Below are 21,915 nucleotides of genomic sequence, written 5' to 3' on the forward strand. Positions count from 1 at the left end.
GAATAACACTCTCAGCCATTTCAATAGACAAAACTGTTATTTGGGACCCAAAATGTTGAAGCCTTATCAGTCACAAAACACCCTGGGACTTTACAACTTCAGTTGTAAACCACAGGTCTCATATCTTCCAAAAATATTCTGAACACATTCTCATCAGTCCTCACCACTGTACAGGTTGACATTTAAAATCCAAAGGTAACAAATGCCCTCTTCTCCTTCTATCCTGGGCTTCCCAAGTTATAAAAAAACCCTCCACCCTCATGGCTCTGCACTGTGCAGTCATGGTCACTGTCCCATGACCTAATGCACACACGAGGTAGAGTGAACCAACACATACACAGCCAGGATCAGAACTACTACAGTACCTTCAGCAATAAGCAATAGAAACAGTATGGCCATGGATGACAAACAGCAATTACAAACAAAAGCAGCAGACTTGGCAAGAACACATGATGGTGTCTAGAGGCCACATGAGTTCACAGAAGCACTTTTTCGTCCAGACAGCTTTCAAAGTCTCTGAACTGAGCTTTATGTTAGTGTACAGAATGAAGTATTTAAAGTAACAACTCTATACATAAAACAAATATTTCAGGATGGTTTTGTTTGTTAATGAAAGGCACCAAGTAACTTATTTATATATACAGTGCTATATTACTTAGACACTAGAGAAAACAAGAGAAACAGTCAGTTGCTCTCTGCTAAAAATGCCCACTGATGTCCAGCACAGTGAGTTTAAAAACAGCCATTCCTCAAGGCTTAAAATGATAAAACAGGCGGTAAGCAAAGGAAACAGTGAAACCTCTTTGTTTGTTTCTCTTGCAGTTTCATTTAAATTCTTTCTTTATCATAGCTGTAACAGGAATAGCACAGATTACATGCTTATTATAGAGATGAGAACCATACCAGGCTCAGGTTGGTTCTGAAAGTGAATCCACTGCAAATGTTGGCTGCTCTTGCAGCATGCTATTAAAAACCCTAATTACAGTGCAATTTGATGGAATACTGCTCCAAGGTTGTAAGCATTCGCTCAATACCAAAAAAATCACCAAAAATTCTTCAAAAGCCGTTAACCGTTATTGTCTACATTTCTGTTCATAAAAAGAACTACATGACTACTACACAAATACCTCACATTCCTGTGGATTTTGTAATCTGCACATAAACTTGTAAAAGCCTATGCGTGGTTTTATTTTTACTTGCAAAAGCTATTACTAGATTTATCCCTTCCATTACTAAAAGCAAACACTAATGGCAAGAGATCTAGACTGGAATTCCAACACTTGTTCTTTACTCTGAAAAGTTATTAAATTTTTTTTCCCGAGATGAAGTTCATACTTTCATGTACATTAAAATGACCACGCCGCAGACCCATTAACTCCTCGCTATTCTTCAGGGGTTGTTTCTCCCATCCGGAACCTCCAAAGCTCCATGACAGAAGTGAGCACAGGCTCGACCTGCCTCAAAGCAGAGTGCCTGGCCAAGACCTTTTACTCGAGATTCCTTGTCCTCTCCCGGGTCTGCAGACAGGCAACTCCTGCCTCTTCTCCCCTCAAGCCAACAGCTCGCTGACCTGCGGGGAGGCGCCAATCCTCCCAGGCCCGGGGGGCTCTTGCTCCCCACAACCCGGACCCCGGGCTGAGGAGACGGCCGACCCAGCGAGCCCCGAAGTCATTGTGCTGAGGGAAATGATCGCAGCCGTCAGGGCGCAGCTCGCCCTGCCGTGGGCCGGCAGGGAGGAGGGTCAAACAGCCCCGCGCCGCGGCAGTGCCTTCCCGCCCGCCCTTCCCCTGCCGTCCTCCGGGCCCCGCAGCTCGAGTACGGGCGAGAGGCCTGCGGAGCTGGGGCTGCCTCCGGAGCCAGGAGCCCAAGCGGGCGCCATGCTAAAAACCAAAATGGCTGCCCCAGGGAAAGGAGCCCAGCTCAGGCCGTGAGGGGCTGCGCCTCCGCCGGCCTGCGACGCCGCTTCGCCCGCCGGACCTCGCCCAGGTACCGTCCCCGAGTCACATCGACCGGCTCGGCCTCAGAGGCCCGAAAGGCTCCCCTCGCCCGGGCAGCTCTGCTCCCGCACCTCAAGCGCGGCCCGGTTGCCCGGAGCCCACCGAGCCGGTCCCAGCCCGCGCCTCGCTCCGAAAGGAGCCCGCCCTCGCCCCCGTACCTGAAGCTCGGCCCGCTCCACCTCCCAGTGCGCCCTCTCCATCTCGAAGCGAGCCCACTCGTGCTGGATGTAGTGCAGGATGCCCGGGATGGTGTAGTGCTGGGGCCGGGACAGCTCGGCGGGGCCCGCTGCCTCCTGACCAGCCGGGGCCGCGGGGCCCTGGGGCTGCTGCTGTTGCCCTCCTCCGCCGGCTCCGGCCCCCATGCAGCCCCCACCCGACTGCAGGTTCATGTTCCCACCCGCCTGCGGCAGCGGCTGCTGCGGTCTCGGGGAGGCCGCCATCCCACCGCCTCCTCCGGCTCCGGGGTGCTCGTCCATTGTCTGCGGGGAGCCCTCCTCCTCGTCCCGCGGCGGGGGCCTGGAGCAGGGGCCAGGGAGGGGGTGAGCGGAGCTGGCTGGGGCGGGGAGGAGGGGGGCGGGCCGGGCGCGGAGAGGGGGGTGCTGCGCCGAGCAGTATCCGGGTGTCAGAGCAGCGCCGAGCCGCCGCCAGCCGCCATTACAGCCGCCGAGCCGTCGGCCCACCCACCCGCGGCCGGGCAGGGAGGGGAGGGGGAGTGGCGCGGTGCATGCCGGGAAATCGCTCCCCTCTCCCTCAGGCCTCCTCCTCCCGGACGGGACGGGCCCGGCGGAGGAATGCGCATGTGCAGCAGGGGAGGTGAGAGCCGAACGCCGGGGGCGGCCCGGCAGCCCCCTCTGGGGGGGCGGCGGGGTTGGCGCAGCGCCCTTGGCACCGCCGGGGGCTGCCGCTGTCTGTCTCTTTTTCTGTCGTGCTGCCGACGCCCGCCTAAGGCCACCCCGCAGTCGGCGATCGGCGCCATGAGGAAGGGGCGGGCCCCGCACGGCTCACGGCCCGGCCCCGGCAGGGACGGTGTCGGGTATGGCGCTCCCGGGCCCGCCCGCCACAGGGGAGCGCAGCGCGGCCCGGCCCGGCCCGGCCGTTTCCGTCCGCTCCGAAGTGGAAAGCGGAAGCGGTGGTGTGTGGCGGGGACCCTCGGCTCCGCGCTGTCGGGAGTAGCGGAGGCCCTCGGCAGTCCGTGGGAGTGGTCCCGGGACGGGGTCTGCGAGTCAATACGCGCAGGTTGATAAAACTCTGCGCGGTGTCACGGTGCCTCGAGGAGGTGACTTTAGATTTTTTACAATGTGTAATATGTGGTATGTCTCTGGAAGTCGGCGGGGCCCTTTTCAAATAAATGGTCCTCTCCGTGGTGTCTCCATGGTAAAGGGGGATGCGTAGTGTATCCCCTCCGTGACGGGAAGGGACAGTGCAGGTTGTAAGGAAGGTTTTATTTCGGGTGCCTCGGTTTCATCCGTGACAGCGTTGCTGTGTTTGATTCTGGAGTTTGAATACGGTGACACTGTCTCAGTTGCAAAATGCTGGTCTGAAACGCAGTATTTTCAAATTGCCATCAGATTGTATTTGAAATGATCTGTAGGTCACAGGCTGCAAGTAAGGCAGGAGTTTGGTTTTGTCTCCCCAAATTATTTACATACTGTACTCATTCTTTAAAAACTGGACAGTATCCTAAACATGGATCATTACTGCCAGAACTGGAGTTTTGCTAATTGCTGAAAAAATAAATACTGCTTGTCTCAGTACTTGTGTTCCATTTCTGTACTAATCTCTTCTCAGGTTTCAGTTGTTTTATTTAGTCTTTCCTTTCTTCTCCATTAAATAATTTCCTTCTAAAATGTCATTCTACTTTCTTCCTGATTCCATATACATTAGCGAATCAACCAAATCAACTCCTTTCCACCTCATCTGATTTTTTTTTTTTTTGTTGTCTACTGACAGTATCAAATCATTACTCAAAATTAAAGCTTACCTCATACCCAGCTTAGTCTTTTGTTTAGTTCCAATCTTACAGGACATTCCTCATTCCTGAGTATATGGGAGTTACTGCAATTTAATTCCGTTACTATATTCAGCCAGCATCTTGACTACTCAACAGCAAAGGAAAACTTTTTTACTCTTTACTTCCTCCTTGACTTCCCTAGATTAGTAAGGTTGCTTTTCTAAAATCCTTGATCCTGAAGTTGAACGCTATTTTATTTCAAACCCACATAGAGGTTTTTGTTTCCTCTTCAGACAACTTAGAGTGTGTACAGTAACAAGATTTAGAGTACAAAAATAATTACTATTATGAATAAATATGAATAGCACTACACAGGATTTTTCCTAAAGCCTTGTCCATGATCCAAACAAAAGTAGAAAGAGCCAGGGTATCAGTTATGTGAGCAGTCTTCATTTGCTCCATACTTCTGTACATTAAATTCATAGCTAGGAAGCCCAATAGCCTAAAAATATTTGTCTACATCCTGTCACCAGCTCCTGCCTCTACCATTTTTTCCTTTTTATTAGAGTTTAGAGTTGGACAGTGCAGTAAACTATTGTCTTAAGAGTTCTATCTAACATTTATTTTTAATTCCCGAGAACTAAAAATTAAGCAGTTCTGTAGTAATGTAGCCATGCATTTCTTGCTTGCTGTTTGCTTAATAGCATTTTAGCCGAGAGCCCCACAATATTGCAAAACAGTGCAGCACAATAACTAAAGTGCTTCTAGATCTGTGGATGTTGAATGGAGTGGGTTTAGTGTGAGAGGCACACATCTAATTTGAATAACCAAACTGTAAGACATATCAAACTCAGGTCATATTTCTTTTTTTTATAGTTTATGTGTTAGTATATTATCAATATTGGTGAAATCTGACAAAGTACATTTATGTTGCATGCTTGTATCTCCTGAAAAAGTAATTACGATTTTATTTTAAAATATGTTTTGTATTACTGCATGTGTAATCTGCTGGGTTGGCCACGCTGGAGACTTTTTTTATCTGCAGAACAGGTATTTCAGGCTTTGCCTCTCTAAGAGGTCTCAACCAGTATCTGAAAAGACAGCATTTAGGGGTGTGACTCACAAACAGGGACAACTTCTTTGAGGTATCTTATGTGGTTATGCAGCCTACAGAGCTGGCATGTCCTGCCTGAACCATCATGGTTTCTGTTTCAGCATTTTGAAGCAAACCAAGCAGGTTTCAGTTTGTCTTGAAATACAAGGCTGGAGTTACCTGTACAGGCAGAGGGGATGACTCCGCCTGGGGACAGTAAAATCAAGAAGCATCTCTCTTCATCATCCTGGGTGGTTAGTCTCTTGTGTGTGCTGGTTTAGAATGAGTTAAAGCCATCGTATGGCACTCCCATCAGTCTACCAGTGGAGTAGGGAAGGCAGTCCTGCTACCAGGTTTCTGTCACAGGTACTTCCATGCAAAAGATATTTTAATGAGGGTGAGATACAACACAGCGTACCAGCGCGTATTTCAGTCACACTGTGTCATTAAATTGCATGTAGTTTCTGTGCATGCCAAATTACAGGAGAAATATGTTGTAAAGGAAGTAAAGGAGAGTGCTACGCAGTCACTCCAGAAGGTAATTTCTAGGAATTTCCTTCCTTTTGAAGGAAAGTTTGAAATTTCAAGACTTTTTACAACTCCAAGTGATACCTTCGAGGTTTTTGTTTCTAGGAAGTTTTCCTTCTCTCATGGGGTTCCATAGGTGTTTCGTAGATGGGGTATGCACAGAGCATACACTGTAGGCTATTCTGGACAAGATTTCTAATGCATGGTTGGCTGTGATAGGGAGAGCTGGACTTGACGGTCCATTGGGATCTGGGTAGCTCTTCCAGTCTTCTGTTCCTGGGCACATTTGTAATGCAGATAGTTGTCCAGTGACCTGGAATGAGACAGCCTATTCATTTCTGACAAACAGCCTTCAGAAAGTAATGTCTTTTCATTACTGAAATGAGCAAAATAATGGCAGAGATATGAAAGGCTTGCATCTTGTCACCAGTTCCCTTGAACCATTTGATTCTGTATGCATAAAGCATCGTAATTTGTGTGTTTGTGCATGGATACATGCAGACATGTGCGTGAGAATGCACAGAAAAGCACGTAAGAGTTGTGTCAGAAGAAAAGGACCCATCTTCCTAAGTAGGGTACTGGTAATTGATCATGAAAGGTAGCTTCTTAAGTACATAGAGGTTGGTGAAGGAATGAGTGTTTCCTCACCCATCAACATGCACAGATAGGCTTTTTGTTTATTATACTTCGCAGGATTCTTTACAATATATACATGCAAAACTAATTTTAACATGTTGTCTGTAACTGGAAGCCAAAAGGAAAGGAAAAGAAAGAAGTAACTCAGTAATTTCCTTTTTTTGCCTAAGTTGTGCAAGGAAATGCTTTTCTTTCTACAAGTTATTTCTAAGGGTTATTTTTAAAGGAAATAAAAATACCCATAAGAGGTATTTAACACTTATGTTTTTGTCAATGTCAGATTCCACAACTATGCTTGCATTCTGTCTTGGAGATGGTGGGAAAATACAGAAATGATGAGCAGTACCAGTGAACCTCTTTAGTACTGGTGTTAATCACCTACTCTAAAACTGGAAATAGTTATTGTGTCAGAAATGACAGATAATACATTTGAGTACTACTATGGCTCTACCTCCATTACAACACAATTCATTTTTTAAATATTTATTCTGGATGTGTGAGGATTTAAAAAAAAAAAATTGGTTGAAAGTATTTTCATATGTAAAACAATCCAGGCCACTCATAAGAATACATGTGGATACAATAGTCATAACATCAGAAAGAGATTAACTGAGTGGAAAGATTAGGTTAATAAAGGAATTATTTGGATTAGGGGCGAATCCTGCAATAGGATCTATACGTATTGATTCTTCATCTATTTTTTTTCATTATGCATTGCTTAACAGTAACTTGAAGTACAATAGGTCTGTCAGTGCTCCTGTTCTCAAATCCCACTTGACTATCTGCAGACCTGTCTTTAAGGTCCCTTCCAACCCATTCTATGATTATATGATATTATCATTATTATATGATTGTATTTTAAGCCTTTTGTAACTCCTATGTATATGCCTTTTGGTTTTTTTCTTTCCTACCAGAAATACTCTTCTTGAGTCCTGCACCCCCTATTCAAACTTAACGCTGAGACCAACAAACAAGAAATGATAAAATTTTTTCTTATGGTAAACAAACAAGGTCAAACAAGGCTCTCCAGATACTATGAGCACATTGAAATTAATAAACGGGCAATGCTGGAAGCTGAAGTAATCAAACACTGTCTCTCTCGTTCCAAGGATCAGGTAAGTTTTGTAGTTTTTTTCCCCTAGGCATTTTATTTTACCAACATCTCACAACTTTCATGTTGATAATTCAGAAAAAACATCAGTTTCCATTGTAAGTCATTATTTCATATGTACTCATGAAGAAAAAGGCTGTTTTTCTACCTGATGGGTTCAGTCTGTTGGACTCCTACTCAGCATTGAATAAATATGTTTTCCTGAGGTTTACAGAGATTTTTGAGTTTTGTATATCACTGTCATGATGATTTCTCCTATTTGTTTGAGGAAGCTCAGAAGCCCAGGAAGATTATTTTTTTTAAATCCTATTTTTACTTGTCTGGTAGAGATCAATGGAGAGATATTACTGCAGCTTTGCTGGTAGGTAATAGGGATGGTACTGACAGCTCCAAGTTTAAACAAAAAACTTCTGAGAGAGGCTTCCAAATCCTGAAAATACTGTGTAAAACAAGGGGGTGGGAGAGTTGGAAAGTTGAAACACAGATTGTTAAACCTCTGTATCAGGCATTTTTATTCTAAAAAATGTTCACACTTCTTGCAAGGAAGTCAAAATCTCAGAAGCTGGAAAATTTCTTAGATTAAATTTGAAATTTTCACAGCTCTCTTAATTGAGCCATTGGTTCTATAGCGAAGTACCAAACTTAGCAAAACTTTTGAGTAAAGTGACTTGCATTGGAGGAGAAATCTGTGACTTAGAATGTGAGTGGAGTTTTTTGGTTTGCATTCTGGTCAGCTTCTTTATTTTTCAATGGTTACATGTATTAGTGAACAATAGTCCTCATATATTTGGTTCTAGAAAACCTCAGAAGAAATAGCAGTTCTTATACAGTATCTGAGTACACAGACTTCTCAGTGGTTAAAGAAATTACCATGCCAGAACATCTCCAAACATACTTCCCCTAAAGAACTAACTGTGTACAGCCATTTCAAGGACTGAGCAAAATGATACTCAAAAAAGGAGGCAGCATGGTGTAAAGCACATTATAACAGCACCACCTGCTGGCTCCTGTCTTACTGTGAAAGACATGGGACTGGAAGTCAAATATGCATCATTTTTATTAAAATATCAATAATTTTTTAAATATAAAAATTACCTTCAGGTTGCACTTTTGGAAGTGCTTCAAAATGAAAATTTAAGGGAACTACTGACTGCCTTATAACCCTAAACAAGTAAGTTCAGTTCTCTATGTTCCAATTAAAAGCTGACAGCACGTTTTCTGCCAGGAGATGAAAAGTTCTATGTGGTGGTTACCCTACAAAATTCCTCTCAAGTCAAAATTACTTGGTGGATCTTGGGAAATCCATTTTCCTTTGTTCGCCTTACAAACATGAAAACTTTGTCTCTTTGAGCACTCTGTGCTTAATCGTGTTGTATGCTTAAATGGCAGTTATTATATTTGAGTCATTCTGTTTCTGCCTAGTGCTCTTTCATTGAGTATAAGGACTTCAAGCTGGTGTACAGACAGTATGCAGCCCTTTTTGTAGTTGTTGGAATCAACGAGACAGAGGTAAGGAATTGAATACCCTCTTGAAATGAAAGGTTGTAGTCATTATCACAGGAAAGCTCAAGTCTTCTTCAAGTATGGTATTTTGCAATAGCAATTAAAAAATTTCAAGGAGTCATTGCAAAAAATCCATGGTTTTATTTCTGTGAAGTAAAAAGATGCATAAAAGAAAATGTGTTTTACTTCAGTTTATATCTGTAGACTGAACTGTTATCATAAGGCAGTCTTACTGAGACTTATGCTGATTCTTCTTTATAAATTTATGTCTGATTCAGCATCAGTTTATATGTGGTGGGGTTTTCAACAAACGTTAGCATTACAGCCAGATCAGCTGTCTCATCAGTGGTGACTTCCCAGCTGCCCACTGTTTTTAACATCCTTGGCCAAAGGAAAAAAATCCTATACTGTCAGCTAGGAAGTGCCAATTTATTGTCTTTTTTAAAGAAAGGGAAACAAAAACGGTATCTGAAAAATGTTACTTCATGCACTCAGACTGAGCCTGCAAGGCTTTAGTGTTTGCACTGATTCCCAGTTCTCAGCAGTTAATTCAGAGCTTACTTTTGGAGACCTTAACAGGGTGGTGCAGAAGGTAGCTGCTGATTACCATGGGTTCTTCAAGTCAGGGTTGTAATGACTTGGGGCAAATTCTTCTGGCTTTGAGATTAACACACCCATCTGTACCCCAAAAGCAAAGCCTGGCTCTGTGCTGCAGCTGCCCAGGGTGACTTTAGCATGGGAAGGTGAAACCCAGTTAGCTGCATCAATCTGGCCAGCCTGGGTAATGGTGGAACAAAGGATGCAGTCGGCTGGCAGGAGCCCTGGTGAGACAAATCAATGGGGTACTGCAGTGTTGACTCCTCTGGCTCGCCTGAGGCTTCTGTGTCTGAGCACTCCCCTCCTCTCCCCACTGGATAACCACACCTCCTCTGGCTGGGATGGTCTGAGCCTCTGCACTTTACTGTAGCTCTTACTATGTGTTCTAGTTGGTTTTTGTACACTACATACTGAAATAACACAAAGAATGCTATTACATTTTCTAGCTATTAATTTAATATTAACGTGTTTTTAATTTCAGAATGAGATGGCAGTATATGAACTAATTCATAATTTTGTGGAAGTTTTGGACAAATACTTCAGCAGAGTGGTGAGTGTGATGTTGAATCTATTATGAAGTATTTCTCTTTCAAAACTAGTGAATATGTCATTTCATAGAATAAAGGAAAAATAATTTTTTTTATATTTGTAGGTTTTAATACTTTAGCATTAATATCACTTCTTAAAAAAGGGGAAAAAAAGCAAGGAAAAAAACAGGTTTAGACGTTTTTTTAGAAAAGTGAAAGTATGCATGGGTTATAAATCATCAGAGGAGGAATACTAGAAACATTCTAGAAAAGCATGTTTTTATGTGCTTATACTCAGGGGTTCTTTGAGTTATCTACTCTTAAAATAGCCACTGGCGTCTTATTCATTTTAAAGAAATAAAGAGCTTTTTCTTTACAGTTCTTTTCAGTTCATAGCACTACATCCCCCAGATGCACTTCATTCATGGTAAAGGTGGTGTAAGCATTAACCAGGGAGCTGATATTACTCTCACGGAACAAGAGCACAGGGATGGAGTGCAAATGAAACCTCAAAAACCAGTCTGTACTTGTGCTCCCCATATTGTTGTCATGCAGCAGTTGATATCTGATAAAACAGCTATTACAGGAAGAGATTTTGTTAAGAATTCAACATCAGGCATTGCTCCAGTTAAAATGACAGTGCTCCTTCTGGAGGGAGATTTTATTTGATTGTTTTTACAAAATGTGAAAATGCAGCATTACAGTCCTGGTTAGAACAAATGCCATTTAATATAGGATTTGTAATAGTCCTGTTATAAACAAATTTGCCTGAAATCACACTTCAGCACAATATCAGTTTGTCTATGCTGAAATGTGTTGGATATCCCTCCCAGAAAAGAGGACTGGATACAGTTCCCCCCATAGTCCATGTGCTTGAGGGAATTACACACAGAAGACATCAGTGTGCAGGGTCCACAGCAGACAAGGCAGAGCTCCCTCTGTGAATTCAAGGACATGCTCAAAAAAAGTCAGCTGCACCCTTCACTGTGTAGTGGCTGGCAAATATTATAGACTGTTATCTCAACTAACATTGCACCAGCCTGTTCAAACTTCTAATACTAAGTATATCACTTTCTGACAGTACTAAGTTTTTTTCTGACAGTACTAAGAATTTGTCTCTTAAAATTCTTGTGATTGAAGTTCCAAACCAAGCAGTGATAACCAAGAATGGAATTTGATCCCACGGCACAGGAATGCACAATAAAATTTAGTCACATCTTATTTATGTGATAGAACTAATAGTTGCCAACCCTTTCTCAAGTTTTATTTTCTTTATTTGAGGTGGAGCAAAAATACTATAAATGTAGTATATGTATATTACATATACTATATATATATATACACACATTATATATCTCTAATTCTTTGACCACATATGTAACCCAACCACTGATAATTAGAAATTTGCTGAATTCATCATACCGGAATTTGTTGTATTTTTCATAGCATTTAAGATTTGAAACTAGGGGTATCAAAAAGGGGGGTGGCTAAAGAAATCTCTTGCCATTCTGTGGTTCTGTTTTTAACAGCATATAACATGATAAACGGCACAGCACTGGAGAGCTATAATTCTAGGTGGGGCTTCTGGCAGAGAATACAGAGCAAGAAAGTCTGTACTGTTACAGATTAAAGTTTAGAATTTGAAAAATTCTAGCAGAATCCCAAGTTATGATGATGACAATCAAGACAAAACTCTGGGAAAGAACATCTGTCTTGCTCTAGAGGGAGCATCTGTTTTGTCATCTGTTATTTTTAGGCTTGTGAGCTTTAAACATTCTGACATGATCTATTTTTATCTAATGGGGTTTACAGAGCTTGAATTCAAATGTAAGAACAAACATTAACAGAATCGGGGGCAAAGCTTTCAAAGTTGCATGTGTTATAACTTTGAGTTCCCTTCACTTTTATAATGGCTACCCAGGGAAAACTGCAGACTGGTCAGAGTATATACTCCACTGTTTTCAACTCCTTTGTAATGCTAGGGGAATTTAAGCTGATCAGGCTCTTCAAAAAGTTTTTGTGATGTATAAAAATTTTCTAAATTAAAATCTCAGGGTCACTCAGTGGATGCCTACAGAATAGAACTTGTCCAGCTTAGAGCATCTTTAGACCACAGAAGTTGTAGCAGTTTCACCTGGGGGAAATCTGCCTAAAGCCAGGGGTAGACTGTGAATGGAAACCACATTAACAAACTGAATTCTCTCAGTAGCAGAAAAAGATTCCCTCTTTCAGCAGAGACTGGGGCAGCTCCACCCCATCTGTGCCAGATCTGAGCTGCTGAGGCCATGATTAATGGTTTCTAAGTTTAGACATTTAACTGAGGCACCCAAGTTAGAAGTTTGCTTGTCCTAAGCTCACGTTACTGGCTGTATCTCGAGAAAGTGACTCATGCCTCAAGTGTGTTGAGTCAACTGTTGAAGATACCCATCTCTTCTGATGGCTGCAGAGACCACAAGGGCTCCTCACTCAGATATCTTGCCTAAATGAATAAGATTACTTAGGGTAAATCCAGGCCAAGACTGGAGGGAAATGATGACAATGTGAAGAATTGTGTTGCGGGGGCTGGAGCAATAGTTAGAATTGCAGAGAGTCCAAAGTTTGGAGTTGCCTTCCCTCTCCTAATATATGCAGCTGCTCCTACTTGCAGCATTATACATTATACAGTCTCTAGGTTTTGCTGTGCAGCAGCATTTTAAACTGTGTTTTTATATATATTGTAAACTTGGCATTAACTTCCTGGTTTTGCAGGAGGAGGAAGAGAGAATATTTAGATGGAATTACCATTATTAGAGATGCTGGGTTTCCACCCAGTCATTGAGATGGCACTCCATATGTTCAAATTGTTAGTCGTGGGTGACCTCAGTGGGTAAAAATTTTAAGTAAAAATTTTAGAACATTAGCTTTTGTTATGTGGGCAGGTAACACATCAAAGGCAAAAGAGTGTTCCAGGAAAGAGCATGTAATTGTACAGTCCAGAACAGAAATCTGACTCACCCTAAAATTCTGTATATTTTGAAGCCTGTACCCTCTAAAGGGATGCATAATGTTTTATGACTATGAGACAAAAGATCAAACTGTAACTAATGGTTGTCTCTCTCTTCCTTGCAGAGTGAATTAGATGTATCCTTTCCAGTATCAAAAATCTATTTGGCTGTCTCTTTTCTGGCTATGTTCCAGCTCATACTGTTTTCATAGCACTGACTGTCAAACAGCCAAGAGAATTCAGATGTTTCACAAATTTTGCACTTACAGTAAGTAAGTATTTCTGAATGCATGGCTGAGGTTACTGAGGGTCATCTATTTAAATCCTCACTCATTAAGATAAGCCTGGTACTGTTTAAAGTAAGACAAAGACTGTTTCTAGGCTGTTTAAAGTAAGAGCTTGCATAGAGAGAACTAAGTTATATCAATGGAGAAACTAAATATTACTTTAGGGTTTTACCTTATTCTCTAACTTTACAAAAAAAAGATATTTAAATGACTAACAATAAGAATGGAATTTTACAGCTGTGTCAAGCTAAATAGCAGTGGGTTAGGGTAGGTTTGTGCTGTAATTTTGCTTTTTGAAAGTCTAGGCTAGTTTTACTTTATCAGTGGAAAGAGGGGAAGGCTTAGGAGAAGGAAATTTAGGAATCCAGGCATTGTCACATTCTTCCCTCTCCCCTTACACAGCTATATTTTCATGTAGAGTATTAATTAAAATATAACTTTTAAAATTAACTAAAATTAAATACAAACAAACAATAAATATAAAAATACAGTCCTGAACAATTATACACAAATAGCAAGTAAATGAAGTACAGTACTGAATTAGAAGAAAATTAAACCAGGAAAATGTAGTGCAAACAGTAATTTTCCTCCTCAGGTTTTCTTCCAATCCCACTGACTACTCCCTCTGCTCAAGCAATCATTATGCCTATGTTTGTAGTTGGTTAAATGCACCTCTGGTGCAAAGAGTTTTCAGTTATACACCTGAGATACATTTTCCAACCTGGAATCAAAACTTTAAAGTAATTTAGTTTATTTACCTTATTTAAAAATCAGTACATATGAAGAACATAAAAAGATTATGTATTTTTTCTTCTAATGGTGCTCACTTCACTGGAAAACAAAACACAAAAGGAAATAATTAATTTAACTTTTGTAAATGTTTTAATGCTTGCTCCATGCTGGAACTCTGTCCCATTTACTAAACTTAAAAACACTTGTATGTATATATACTGTCTCTTATGTCCTTTGTCAAATTCACAAAGTGCTGTGGTATTAACACTTCTAAATTAACTTCCATTATAAAAGACCACTAATGACATTTCATTATGAAGGGACTCTTAAGGTCTCTAAGCAATTGTATAGCAACATTTTTTGTATTTAGTTATTATAGTTAAGGGTTAGTTAGAACTGTGGGTACTTGTGTGTGAGCTTTGCTGATTTAGACACTGACCTGACCTATTCAGTAACTATGCATAGGAACAGCTCCACATGTTTCCTTACAGTGTACATAGAATCTACAATTACCTGATTCTTTTTATCTTTGATTGTTGGGAGTGCTGATGGTTCTGCCTGCCTGTGGTCATAGTTTTCATATGGTGAAGAATTTCTTGTAGTTACACACAGTTAGCACCAGTGAATTACTGAATGGCCAAGAAAGGCTCCTGCAAATCCAGGAAGTTTCTGCCCAGAGTACTTGTTAGCAGTGTTTGCAGAAGTTGCATTAGATGCTAACACTAACATTTGCAGTGGGTGCAATGTGGTATTTGAATGACTCCTGTAGAAATCAATCTTCTACATGGGTCTTCTCTGCAGGAGGGTGTGAATATAAATATTTGGAAAATAGGAATATACCTTAGTATCCCATTTGATAATACTGGAAATAATATTGGAAAAGCTCATGTATGATATTTCTCCTTAACACGTATGATATATTCATGATGTGCATAATTTTTCCATTCAAAAATACACTTCTATACATGATACATCTCAGGAACAATTTGTAAAAAAAAACATTTTCTTTCTAGATGTGTTCAAAATAATTCTCCCATTTAGGAGTTGAGTTTTTTGCAAGATGAGAGGGTACTTAAAATAGTTGAAATTCAGTGAGATTCCCTCAATATTAAAGCAGAGGTGTAATGATGAAGTGGACTGCTCAGGATTGTATTTATCTTTTACAATAGCTTGAATAGCAGGCCCAGAAGAACAACAGAAGATCTGGACTACAAGTGTCTTAGACAGATGTTAATGCAGTGTAAGCTGTGATCCATCAGTATGCCTTTCACAGTGTGTAAAGTAATATTCCCACCTGGGTTTAAACAATTTCCTTTGCCAAACAGTCTTAAACTAACTGTTATATTCAATGCAGGTATCTTGGATGCAAAATATCTGATGGAAGAAGTACTGTCTGAAGGTCTGCAACAGTGAGCACCAAGTAGTATTTACTGAGTCTGTATACAGAGTATCTGGTGGGAGACTATCATGATTTCCTGTCTCTGCACTATTATTTTTGTGTACAGATTCACAGGAAGTTTATTCCAAATATGATAGCAGATAGTCCATATAGAAAGTAGTGTTTACTAGAATGGAAAAAAAACTAGAAGATTACATGAAATCAGAAAAACATGAAAAACAGATCATAATCACTGTGTATGAAGTAAGTGGGTGGGATTTTCTGTAGTTCTAAAAACTCCAGATTTTGTGGTGTAGGAGCTACTGTCTTTGTGTGGTAATGACAAATAGGCTATAAAAACACGAGCAGCTTTGTAGGGAATGATATGCTGGTAAGTATGGGACTTTCTAAAGTTACAATAAGTTGACTTTTCTGTTGCTTCAACTGGTAAAGCAAAACAGAAGAAGCAGATATGTTCCACTTGTGAGAGGGGAGGGGGAAGACAGGGTGCTTTAGGACCAAAGCATGTGAAGAATGTTGTCTTGATCCAAAAAAACCATTGCATTCCATTGCAATGAGCTGCTGCTGCTCCTGGGATAGATAAAAAGCTCTGACAGAGGGAATACTTCATGAGAATCAACTGTCTTCTTCTCTCCCCTGTGGAACAGCACTTTCAGAACACAGTGCATTTAAGTAGTAAGAAAGTTGAATGAATAATTTATTCCAAGAATGTATAAGGACACACTTCTGTTTGTACTATGAAGTAAGTTGATGAAATGGAAACCTATAAGGACTAACTTAAAATTGTTCATAAAGGGAAAAGGTTCCTTTCACTTCTGTGATACAGGTTGACATATGTCAGGTAGATCAGCCACCTTACAAAATTTAGCAGAAATTCACCTCAATGTAGGTTTAAATATCCTAGAATATCACAGAGCTTGAAGGCAGCATTTGTTTCCTATTTAATGTCAGCATAGTTTTTTGAGGAAGAAATTGTCAGAAAGCATTAAATGGACTAATGGCATTAAATTCTAATACCATGAGATAGTCTAGAAATAACCTAAAGTAAATGTTAGGAAAGATAAAGTCAGAGTGTGTGTGACATTATATTAAAAAACAAAACAAAACAATTCCAACTCATCTTGAGCTGAAGATGAATGTCCAGGATGGAAATCAAAGTCTTCTAATGCTGTACATTCAGTAGCAAACCATTTGCCCTATAAGTAAGCAGGTTGTAATCTACAAAGCTTTTGTTTGAGCTCCTGGGTGTGTTACCTGATCACAAGGTGTTGGCTGCACTTTATCATCTCTCAAGCCTGTACACACCCTTAATTACTAGCCTGGAAAATCCTGAATGTCTCTACATGAAGAAGTTATTTATCATGTGCAAGTCGGAAATGTACCTTTCCCCCTTTCTTTCTCTTTCCCTTCTCCCCTGCTTAACTCTCTCTCTCTCTAATGTTTTGGAGAAGGAGATACAAGACTGTGTCACATTTACCTCATCTTAGTATGTACATGCCATAAAACCTCTTTGTGAAAGGAGAAAGTATTATCTATGTCTTTAATAAGGGCCAGCCCTTAAGTTACATATAAATACCAATTGGAGTAGGTGCCATTTAACTCTGCTGCTATGTATGCAACATTGACTGAAATCTGTAAACCAGACAGAAAGGGCTCACCTTTAGCTAGTCTTTCCTATCTGGGTACTCTGAAAACTTTTATTACAGACTTTTATCTAAAAATGCACAGATATGTTTTCTTCTGCACAGTTGTTTAAAAATGCCTGTTATCTTCTGCAGGGTTCTGATGAAAGTCCCTTAATCCTCTTTTGTGGGCAGCCAGGATTCTTACTGGAAGTAGGACCTTAAATGACAGCTCTGGGTAGTGCACATGGCAGCACACACACCCAGTGTAGCTTTTTCTCTGTTGCCAGTTGTTCAAACTGGTTTGCTTTGCTGCTTTTCAGCTGGGTGTGGAACTAGGGCTTCAGGGCTTTAAACTTAAAATTTGTGGTCACTTGCCAAATAAGTGACAGGTGGGGAGGATGAACCATGCTGAGGATCTGAGCTACATCTGCCTCATTGGGCAGGGCATTCAGATGTGACTGGATAAGCAGTGTGTGTAGGTCAAGCTGTAACCATGGAGTGTAATCATGAGACTTACAGGAAAGGGGAAAAGCCAAAGTTCCTCCCCGTGCATTGTGCTTGCCAAGATCAGCATAGTAAAGGGAGGTGGGAAGGGAACTGAAACAGGAAGCTGGGATGCTGAGGGTAAAGAATGCTTTTCGTACCTTCCAAAGTCAAGATGTGAGAGCTTTCCAGAGCAGTACTACTCCCCCTTCAAGCTGCAGGTGAATTTAGAGGATCTGGAATGATGACTGAGAGATTAAGAATTACAGATGGACAGAAACCACACCACTAAATTTTCTGGAATGGAGTAGACCAATTTTTACATAACCTGAAATGGCCCTGCAGGGGAACTGATGCCTCATTTAACCATATTGGGTCTGAGTGAAACATCTGCAAGATGCTTACTGGTATGTGTGCCATTTTCCATTGATGTGGTATGAGCTCTTTAGAAAATGCCACAGGGGAGAGAGCAATGATAAATGTTTTAAATGTTTTCTCAAACAAGGTGATGCAGAAGAATAAGGCAGGAGTGGCAAGTTGCTGCATCACACTGATCCTGGATGATCCAGTCTTCTGGATTTTAGATCCTTGAGACTACAGAAAGAGGACAGGAAACCACAGTTTGCTCTGCTGTGAAAACTGGAATGCTGTGAATCAGTGTTGGATAGGTAAAAGCCAGGAGCTGCCTTTATCACTCGGCTGAACCTGAATGCATTGTTATCTATCTCCAATTAAATATCCCCCTACCCTATGTAGAGCAGTGCTAAGGGTGAACTAAGAAGCAACACAAGTTGTCTTCCCAAAAATTCTCACTTCACTGGAATAAAGAAACCCTAACTTCTCAGATTGAAATATTTATGTAGAGACTGATATACTTTACAAGTATACCATAAGAAGAAATTAGTCTTAAGTGTTCAGCCAGCCAAAGCAAAACTTTTGTCTCAGGAACCATAGAGACAGGCTACTGAGGTTTTAAGGATAGGACTGCTCCTCAGTATTGAAAGACACAAGTCTGATCTTTAGGCCTACAGTCAAACCCAGGAAGAAGTCTGGTATTTAAAACACACCTTCAGAATTCAACTCGAGGGCTTAGCTTAGGCCGGCAGATCAGAAGCTATCTGATGAACCACAGACATAGACAAGATCCTGTTGATGGCTGTAGTTTCTCTTCCTCACATAACAGTGACAAGTAGTAAAGTTATCTGGGGGCCAGAATTTTGCTAATAGACCCACCTGGCCATGCTGTGCCCTTGGTAATGCAGAGTGCATTTGTTGGAGCAGAAATAAAAATGCTCACCCTTCTGCACAAATAAACAGTAGCACTGGGTTGAACCCAGTGAGAGCACTCACAGCAACTTGCAATAGCAGAGGAAAGTGATAGCTTCTAGCTGAATTCTTATTAACTTTACTATACAGGTTCATTCAGCAGTTCACCTTGACCACGTCCAAGCTTCCAACTTTTATCCCTTAGAAGGGTGGGCACACACACAAGGCTAACATGACATACTCTTATGCCGCTCTTGCTTTAATGTGTGTAATTTTAAGCTTCTCTTGTTACTGGCTTAGACTGTCATACTTAAGAACTTATACAGACAGCCGGAGAACCTTAAGTAGAAGGCAGCAGGTGCAGCTGCTACCAGCTCAGCTAAGCTTGCCCACAGAGGAAAGTTGGTTTGGAATTCCCCAGGATGAGAAAAAGCTCAGCCTCCTTCCTCTACAGGTTTCAGGTAGGCAGCATCTCTATTGGCTAAAAAACTAGGCATGGATATGTTCAGATTTACTTAAATCCATGTCTGTAATTTGTACCTAAGACTTCACTTTCTTGAACTCTTACCATTAGGACTCTGGTGGTTTAAGGTGTTGTCTCCTCACCACTTGCATTTACCAACTAGGAGGAACAAACAAAATGTTTGTAGAGCAGACTGCTCTAGTGACATCCATTAGAACTTGAAGACAAAGCAGTCCTCTTAAATGCCTGAGTCATGTTCAAAAAATAAGACTTGAGTTTCCATTACACTGAGAAGAAAATGCTGATGCTTTAATAAAACCTGTCTCTTGCAGCCCCACTGTTTAGAATGCCAGTCCACTAACAGAAATACAAGGCCTAGAGCAAAACCAAGCTGTCTTCCTGACCTGAAACCGTAGCATCAAATGTAGCATAATGGGGAGAAAAGGCACTCGAGACTCTCATCAAAGTGGGAAAGAAGTGCTGAAAGATGTATTTAGACTGTATTTTGCTAGCTACAGTGCAGTAGTCCTCAATACACAAGCAAGAACTAGAAGAAGCAAAGCTAAGCTGTTGAGCACAGTGAAAAACACATTTAAAGACCAGCAACAGGTGGAGAGCAAGGCAGATGAAGGGTTGTTCATGCCTGTGTGTGTGTGTGTGTGTGTGTGCGGGTCAGTTACCAGTAACAGATGTACCCAGCAGGCTCTTTGCTGTGAGCTTATTTCAGGTTATGGTGCTAAAGAAAAAAGACTCTGATGTTGCCATTTAAGTAACCCCCCTTTGCAGTTGTCCTGTGGATACAAAAACCACTGGTGTGTGCAGAAGAATGCCCACCACTTAATACCAGAGTAAAGGCTGCCATAATTGTTTTTGAGACAGGTGCTGTTAGGTAACATTAAGGATATGGTTATGGACAAATATAATGTTCTGCAACAGTATAAAATCATATTGCTTCAGATTATTTTCCTTTCGGTGAAAAGTAAAGATTGTAAGTATCTTTTAGAAAGTATTTTAAGTACAAACCATTTGTTTACTTTTACTGTCGTTTATATGATTTGGTTTTGGACCAGAGCCTCAACCGTACATCATCATATTCTCTTAGGAAGCTATTTTAAGGCAGGTCAAATAAATAATGTCAGTGACCTAGGGTAAAAGAAAACTGTATTTGAGCACCAAATTTTTGACTGATTTACAAAACTGACAATTACTTTGCTAAAAAGAAACACAGAATATGTGCATATTCATATACAAGGTTGCTATTCCTTGATAACATTTTATATTTGAGCAATGCAAGATAAAATTAGCCCCCTGTATCTAAGTTCAAGTTGACATTTCTTTTACTACTACATGGTAATTTTCCACGATAGGATCCTGCTGGTTGTTTAAATTCTCTGCTACAAACTTCTGATATGTCTGTAGCCACAAAGGAGTGTCAGTTGAACTGCTTGCTTAGCACTCTTAAAATAGGCAGTCAAATAAACTAGAATAAAATAAGAAATGCCTATTTTTGTAAACTTTTATTAAGGTGCCTAAGATTTTCTCTGAATTATATTCATGTTGTATATTATATTCATATATTATATGAATTATATTCATATTATTCATATATTATATTCATTTATTCATGAAGTATATTCAAAATACTTAACTTGGAATACTTCTAGATCATGTTCAATTTGGATAGAGTGCACATCATTCTAGATGAAATGGTGCTAAATGGCTGCATCGTGGAAACGAACAGGAACAGAATTCTTGCCCCTCTGCTTGTGCTTGACAAAGTGGCAGAAAGCTAGGAAGATGCAAGACTGATTACAGCATTTTACAAGTGGTGAAACCATCAAGAGAATGCCAACAGCACTCATCTGATATCCTAAGATCAACTCATGCAATACTCAAATTAGCTGGAAAGTATTTCCTGTTTCTCCTATACCCTACGTACCTAATGGGAAGATACAGCTAAACAAAGTGGAACCTTTCACTTCAGATGCAGCTTTTCTGACACAGCAGGCAGCTTTCTAGAACAGTCAACATTTCAAAAAAATCAACTGGGGTTAAGTAATGGCAACTTACACATGACCGTGTAGGTATCACTTGGAATCACATAGCTTTGTGCCAGACCCAGAAGAAGACAGAAAATGTGGAAATAAAACTCAGCTCTTCTATATAAAGTACAAAAATAAAGTTGATGCTTAAAAGGAAGCATTGAAACTCAGTTTGAATTTTTAAGTTCTGTAGCTTTAATGACTGTTTTCAAACTAGATTTATCCTGCAGCAAAAAGCTGGTTTCACTCCCTTTTCCATGGTAAGTCCTGGTTACAGAAGAAATGTAACCAACAGAAGGGCAGATGTATTCAGTGCTCCTGCGTAAGGTGCAAGTCATGACTAGGAAGTGTTTGACACTTGAATGTTATAATGATAACAAAAGATGGTAAACCCTTTTTATTTTACTTATCTTTTATCATGTTGGCTTCATAGATTACACAAAATCTCTTCTACTTTGTCACACACCAGTGTATTTTTTTCTCTTGTATATTCTATCCATGCATCATAATTAAAACATGTACAGATGATGAATAACACAAGATACACAAGTTTCTCCATACCAGCCAGGTACCAAATCAAATCTTCCTTCAGGAGTAGGAGGATATAGCTACAATATGCTGTTTCATACATCTATACTACACTTGTAAGTTACTCAAGATTCAGAAATCTAAGCTTACCTTAACTTCAGAAT

The 21,915-nt window shown here is 40.7% G+C and overlaps 2 protein-coding genes across 7 annotated transcripts in view; one reads left to right on the top strand and one right to left on the bottom strand.

The window, feature by feature from the left end:
• Positions 1 to 2,704, bottom strand: part of STRN3 (striatin 3) — a 56,448-nt gene extending 53,744 nt beyond the window's left edge. For all 3 annotated transcript variants that reach the window (XM_030451611.1, XM_030451610.1, XM_030451612.1), the window contains exon 1: positions 2,156 to 2,704. In XM_030451611.1, the coding sequence (XP_030307471.1) occupies positions 2,156 to 2,473 (318 nt within the window). In that variant the 5' untranslated portion in view covers positions 2,474 to 2,704. The remainder of the gene's footprint in view (positions 1 to 2,155) is intronic.
• On the top strand, positions 1,627 to 21,380 carry AP4S1 (adaptor related protein complex 4 subunit sigma 1). 4 transcript variants are annotated; one of them, XM_030451614.1, is made up of 6 exons: positions 1,627 to 1,986; positions 7,120 to 7,320; positions 8,739 to 8,825; positions 9,898 to 9,966; positions 13,052 to 13,063; positions 20,846 to 21,380. In XM_030451614.1, exons 2-6 carry the CDS (start codon positions 7,183 to 7,185, stop codon positions 20,972 to 20,974), a joined length of 435 nt encoding a protein of 144 aa, XP_030307474.1. In that variant the 5' UTR covers positions 1,627 to 1,986; positions 7,120 to 7,182; the 3' UTR covers positions 20,975 to 21,380. The 4 variants fall into 4 exon arrangements, with proteins under 4 accessions (XP_030307474.1, XP_030307473.1, XP_030307475.1 ...); XM_030451613.1 differs by lacking the exon at positions 1,627 to 1,986 and adding an exon at positions 2,701 to 2,810; XM_030451615.1 differs by lacking the exon at positions 1,627 to 1,986 and adding an exon at positions 2,868 to 3,273.
• Positions 21,381 to 21,915: the final 535 nt, after the last annotated feature.

This window comes from Calypte anna, chromosome 5A (genome assembly GCF_003957555.1).
Source record: "Calypte anna isolate BGI_N300 chromosome 5A, bCalAnn1_v1.p, whole genome shotgun sequence".
Taxonomy (NCBI): Eukaryota; Metazoa; Chordata; class Aves; order Apodiformes; family Trochilidae; genus Calypte; species Calypte anna.

Coding starts and splice junctions, on each gene's coding strand:
- AP4S1 (XM_030451614.1), top strand. CDS start 7,183: ATGATAAAATTTTTTCTTATGGTAAACAAACAAGGTCAAACAAGGCTC. Junction 7,321..8,738: donor TCTCTCGTTCCAAGGATCAG/GTAAGTTTTGTA, acceptor GTTTCTGCCTAG/TGCTCTTTCATTGAGTATAA. Junction 8,826..9,897: donor TTGGAATCAACGAGACAGAG/GTAAGGAATTGA, acceptor TTTTAATTTCAG/AATGAGATGGCAGTATATGA.